The 6,269-nt window shown below is 34.6% G+C and overlaps 1 protein-coding gene and 1 long non-coding RNA gene across 2 annotated transcripts in view; one reads left to right on the top strand and one right to left on the bottom strand.

Moving 5' to 3' along the window:
* Window positions 1-1,104, top strand: part of LOC107661687 (uncharacterized) — a 7,107-nt gene extending 6,003 nt beyond the window's left edge. The window contains exons 2-3 of the long non-coding RNA XR_001631131.1: window positions 239-241; window positions 1,093-1,104. This is a non-coding gene — a long non-coding RNA (uncharacterized LOC107661687). The remainder of the gene's footprint in view (window positions 1-238; window positions 242-1,092) is intronic.
* Window positions 1-5,067, bottom strand: part of vdac1 (voltage-dependent anion channel 1) — a 12,787-nt gene extending 7,720 nt beyond the window's left edge. Inside the window, exons 1-3 of the mRNA XM_016451412.1 lie at window positions 4,953-5,067; window positions 4,293-4,362; window positions 1,130-1,179 (exon numbers count right to left, since the gene is read on the bottom strand). Of these exons, the coding sequence (XP_016306898.1) occupies window positions 1,130-1,179; window positions 4,293-4,359 (117 nt within the window). The 5' untranslated portion in view covers window positions 4,360-4,362; window positions 4,953-5,067. The remainder of the gene's footprint in view (window positions 1-1,129; window positions 1,180-4,292; window positions 4,363-4,952) is intronic.
* Between the last annotated feature and the right edge of the window lie 1,202 nt (window positions 5,068-6,269).

Below are 6,269 nucleotides of genomic sequence, written 5' to 3'. Positions count from 1 at the left end.
AATAAATCTGCAAAAATGTCAACGATTCTGTGTTTTTCTGTCAGTATGGGGTGCTGTGTGTACATTAATGAGGAAAAAAAATTAACTTAAATGATTTTAGCAAATGGCTGCAATATAACAAAGAGTGAAAAATTGAAGGGGGTCTGAATACTTTCCGTACCCACTGTATACCCCAGGGTTATTATAGTTAACAAAAACTAAAACCATACAAAATTTGTTAAAATAAGTTTAATTTCAGATAGTTGACAAAGCAACATTTCTCATTTTTATTTTAGTACATTTAACTTGATGTACTGAAATAGCTAAAGCTGAAATACAAATTAATTAAAATTATATAGATTTTTTTTTAAATTATAACATTTTAAAATCAAAAAAAAATATTAATTTTTTTAAATTAATAAAAAAAGATTACCAAAACTTTACCTGAAATAAAAATAGAAGAAAAAAAAAACCGCTAAATAAAAATATTATATAATAGGATGACAAAAATACTAAAACGACACTGATATGCACTATATTACATATTAATGATATTTTTAATTAACCTGTTAGTAATATATCTTATCTAATACATGTTCATGTTTTTACGTACACTTGAATAAATCTCTCATGAAAACAAGTTATTACAGCCACTATTTAAATTTCTTATATTTCAAAGACAAATTGGATTAGAAACAATTATATTAAATACATAACCCGCCTTATGTGCAGTTTAAATATTTGCATATGAATTTTTGAGTGTTGATTATTACTCTACTGAAATTTTGGCTCTGTTGTTAATTCTAATCTTTAATATTACAGTAATGCTTCCCTGTATAGTTTACAGCTTTAGCCGAGATATTTCTATTTCCTTAAGAATCTAAACAAATCAATTTGATTCATAAAATCAAGTGTTCTATACACTAGTGTTTGCATTAAACCTTAGATCAGATTCTTTACTTCTCATAGCCACAATAAGCAAACATTAAACAATCTGGCTTTACATAATGTCACATCAGCAGCGTTTTTACTGTCCCACTGTATGATTTCACGAGTGAAATATTCACATCTGGACAGAAATCACTTCAATATTTCATCAAGTTTGGCAGAAAGATAGCATTGTTGATTGCGTCTATGACTGGCTACTTACCAATCCATTCTCTGACCTCGTTTTCAAGTCCAACTTGATAAGACCAAAACCTGCAAATGACACAGACAAACATCACTAACACACAAAACAACATGCAGCATTTCAGGTTTCACAGACACAGTCGGTTTTATTACAGTGTGAAATAGTCTTGAGTTTTTCCATGTCTGCTACAAGGAGTTTTAATAGAGTGCAACAGTCTAACGTACTTACAACATGTTTTTCAGCGTTGAGTAATATATCAATATATCAACAAAGTGTAGACAGAGTGTAAATAAGAGACTCATTGTGCAGTGTAAGGAGCTTCGTTGATTATAATGGAGTTTTGTGAGATCGCGATGAACTAAGATGAGTGACAGCTTTTAATGATTATTAAGGGAGTTCGTAAACGTGATATTGATTTAATACTAGAGGTCGACCGATAGTGGATTTTGCCGATACCGATAGCTAGGTTGGACCACACTGGCCGATACCGATTAATTAACCGATAGTTTTAAAATGGATACTGAACAAAAACTAAAATAGTGCTTTATTAACAAAAACAGTACTTAACCATACTAGTAGCAGTAGTAAAATAAAAAAGAATCATAATAATAGTAAATGTTGAAATTAACACTCTAACAAGGAACAATACTTACACAGCTTTCATTAATCTTAATGTTACAAATGGACTCTTATTTTAAAGTGTTACCATTTCATTTCAACTGTCATGCTTAAAGATGCACATCTTTAAATATATACACAAAGGCTATAGCATTAAAATTATATACATATGGATATTGTATGTATACTCTCAGACTTGAACTGCTTCTATTCTTGAACACTTGATGATTATCTAATCAAAATAAAAGCGCAGCGCTGAGTCTAGAACTCACCGGTATCACACACACTCCGGACGCATCGCGTTCAACTCGAGCAGCGGTCTAAAACAGTTTATTTAATCACCAAACAGACACAAGTTTACTTCAAGAATGAACACTTTGGTATAGATGAGTTTGAGGTTCGGTGTTTAAAAAACAGAGCAAACAGAAAGAGAAAACGTGACCTATATTATAGCTCTATAAATGAAGCACACAGACTTTATTAGAGCCACAGAAAGACAGACGTGTTGCTGAAAATGCACAATACACAATTCATTATGTACATTAACAACGATTCGGGACCAATATAATGTAATTTAATGGAAAACTATGTGAATGGCGCTCTGTGGCGCGGCAGGATTTTCTGTCGGCTGCATTTAAATCCGCGTCTGAAGTTTCCCGCTCTGTTCAGCGTGCAGTATCACGTGTCTAAACAAGTAGCACGTGCTGTCAGTGATTTCAACCACTAGAGGCCGCTCTCGCACTGTGTAATGACAGCAGACCCTTCTCAGCCGCTCCAGCAATGGACGCAACCCGGAAAACTATCGACATGGATTTTTGACGATAACCGATAGTTCCAGCAATCAACTATCGGTGCCGATTAATCGGCAAAACCGATACATCGGTCGACCTCTATTTAATACAACAGTTCATTAAACAAGAAGTGACTTATAATGTCTGACTACAACACTATTGCCTTATTTTGCTGTTTCATCAACGAATAGTTTCAAAGTCACAGCCGAGATGCTGCGCATCTCCATTCAAACACAGCGGTGTTTTGTTTATGAATGAACTGCGTTTTTAAATAAATCTAGTGAGTCAATGATTCATTATTACACATTGATAAAGACAGTCACGTACTTCGTTCCTGAATGAATCACCCGTTCAAACGAATCAATTGAATGAACGATTCAGTGATTAAATCAGTGACTTGCCGCCACCTACTGGCAGTTTCTGTTATTTAAATCGTTTAATATTTCTATATTCAAACTTTTATATTTAAAACATTAACATCAACATGAATTTAATTGCACTCATGCCGCCTCTGAGCCTCATTAAACGTCTGAAAATACACCTACAAGCCACTTGTGTGTTATTCTGTGCCACCTCTGTAGTACAAATGTATTTCTTAAATACTGATTTCATTAGATTGGTAGCTTATTCTTATTCCACTTGTTTTTATTAGAAATGTTAAAAAGCTTATAAATAGAATTTTTTGAATTTGACATAAAAGATGACATACTTTTAATATAAAGTTAGAAAAATGCCATTACAAAGGTAAAAACTAAATTCCCTGTACATTACTTTAAGGAGTCAAATATCACCTCGTAATGGGAAGATTCATTTTTGATCAGAATTTTGGATTATTGATTAGAAGGTGCTCCTACATTTTTGACTGTGCTCCTACATTTTTTAAATTAGGAGCACAAGCGCTCTTAAAAAAGAAAAATAAGCAAAGAGCCCTAAGTATTTCAATTTGTTTTTTTTAAATAATCATGTTTACCAGTGGAACTCCTGGTAAAAAAAAAAACACATTACCCATGATTCTACCAATCAGAGAAGCGAAATCACACCAAAATAACTCTTAAGCTCCGCCCACTGCCATAAAACACTGTGAATGATGTAATCAAGTCTCCCTGCACTCTCAAACCTATCTAAATGTGTAAAATATCATGTTCCTATATACTGTACATAATCTACACATTTAAATGAAATGAGTTTATTTTGATTATGGGATTGTAGTGCTTTTCCCTCACTAAAGCGGTTCACACTCTTGTCTTTTTGTCTGATTTTTAAATACGTTTGTAACATTGTGATTGGCGTCACAGATGGTTGGTTTGGATCATGTCTTATAACGCTTTAACAAAAACGTTTCCCTATTGGATAAATGAATGGTGTAATTCTGAAACAAAAGCTGCTGATAAAGTGGGTGGGCTGTTCTATATTGACTGACTGGTCACATGACGTTTAGGCCTCTGATGATTGGCTCCTGAAATGCCTGGTACATATGCCAGCAGCAAATTGAACAAATCACAAACGTCAATCATTCTGATTGAACATATCAATACATCAAACAAAATTAAATGGATGAAACAATATGAGGGGTTTTTTTAATGATTCGATTGTTGAGGTTTAACTTGACTTCCTCTACATATTGTTTCTGTGATATACATATATATGCATTGTTCTTTTTTCATATTTATGCATGCATGCACGCACATTTATTTATGCATGCACGCACATTTATTTATGCATGCATGCTGTGTGTGTATTCAGCTCTAATATAAAACCAGATGAATCCATACCATATCCTTTGGTGAAGATGTCCCGGGCAGACTTGCCCAGGTCTACATATGTTGGAGGAACGGCCATTGTCTGAAACACAGAGGTGAAGAAGGTCAGCCAGAGGAACAGATGGACTCCAGTCAGCAAATCATAATCAACAACACTGACTTTAATGAGGAACATACTGCATTTCCTAAATGTACGAAAGTCAAATGACATTCCACCTGCTTTCAAGTCTTCTGAGAGACCGTGCATGTAGAAATCCACATTGTGCATGCGAACATTTCTCCGAGAAGAAACTAGATGAGTGAGCAAAACACAATGCAAATGCTGATCTAGGCGTGAATGCATGCATGAGATGAGGATCACTGCACAGACCAGAGCCCAATGGCGCAGCTTTAGGCCTCTTTCAGAGCAGATCGAGCACAGAACCATCTTTCCACTCATGCAATGTTGCAATATTTCGTTTCGATCACCTGATGACAGCGTCGTACGTTTACACAGCACTTGCACGTTTGATTGCGCTAGCAGACACTCGATGCACGCTCACAAACACGGCAAGGGCATTTAACGTTAATGCATTAGTCCAGGCATTGATGCGCTGCATCTCCACTCACTACAGATTCTCGCTCGGTACTTTGAAGTGTAATGCAGGATAAATGTCTGACTTTTGAACCCACCTGTGTAAAGTCGTGAGGACAGCGCTGGGCAGGATCAGAGAGACGTGCAGCAGAGGACGACGCCAGACTCACGCGAGAGCGTCGCGTACGCAAACGACGCCACGCCTCTGCAGAATAATCTTGAGCATCGCCCCAGCAGATTCCACATCATCCGAGATCAAACTCTATCTGGATTTTTTTTTATTTTTATGAAGTTTAATTTGATTACCTCTTCTTATAATTTTTTTTTTTTGTATCATTATTTTTAAATCGTAGTTATAATTTACGCATCACCTCGAGATGAAACTACATCTGGATATTTTAAATTAGGGTTAATTTGTTTACCTCTTTTTTTTTCAATATAGGCTAACATAAGCACAACTGTAAATTCTCACAGATTGAGACATTCATATTAATCATACTATAACAGAGAAACAAACCACCATATAAGAAATTAATCAAAATAAAATAAAATAAAACACATTCATGCAACCATAAACAATGTAGGGGATTAAACAAAATCACACTTATTAAACAAATCAAATAATTTCTTGGCCTTATCACTTTACAAACATTACATTTGTGATTACAGTATTTTAATATAAGAAGTAATGTCGCCTACTCCAAATTTCAACATGTCCCAAGTAATAGATCCGTCTATTTCCGTCTATTTCGGTTATATATATATATTATATAAATATATATATATATATATATATATACATACACATACACACACATCAAGAACTGACTGGAATTGGAGTCTCCAAAAACACAGTTGGGCCGAAATGGTGGAAAAATTATTTTGATGGTATAATTTGCACTAATAAACATTGCTTTCAAGATTTCATTTTGACTTATTAATAAAGTAAATGCATGTGTTGAACATTTATGCCTACATGCCACTTACCATCACTTTTTTACTGTTAAATCACAGTAAAGAGTGGCATGTCATGGCTTATTGCTTCATTACATAGATAAAAGTCTGAACAACAAAAACAACAACAAAAAACAAGTAGTATTCGCCACCCATATGTCTGGATATGCCTCTTCTTGATAATTTGATTATCTTCTGCTTTGAAAGACACTGTCAGATTGTGTTTCTTGGAAAACTTGACGCTAGGGGTGGGCGATATAGCCTCTAAATTATATTACGATATTTCAAGAATATTTGCGATAACGATATTTATGACGATATAGAAAAAAAAACATGGAACAACGTTCTATTGGTGATTGCAGCTGGCAGGCAGCAGCATTTATTATTGCAAACAAAATGAAGGGCATTTTCCATCCTTTTCCAATGAGCTACTGTCATCGATGACAGACTACCTGATTCCA

The sequence above is a fragment of the Sinocyclocheilus anshuiensis genome, unplaced genomic scaffold, assembly GCF_001515605.1.
Source record: "Sinocyclocheilus anshuiensis isolate Anshui unplaced genomic scaffold, SAMN03320099.WGS_v1.1 scaffold207, whole genome shotgun sequence".
In the NCBI taxonomy this organism is placed as follows: domain Eukaryota; kingdom Metazoa; phylum Chordata; class Actinopteri; order Cypriniformes; family Cyprinidae; genus Sinocyclocheilus; species Sinocyclocheilus anshuiensis.
This window is presented reverse-complemented; position numbering and strand designations above follow the sequence as displayed.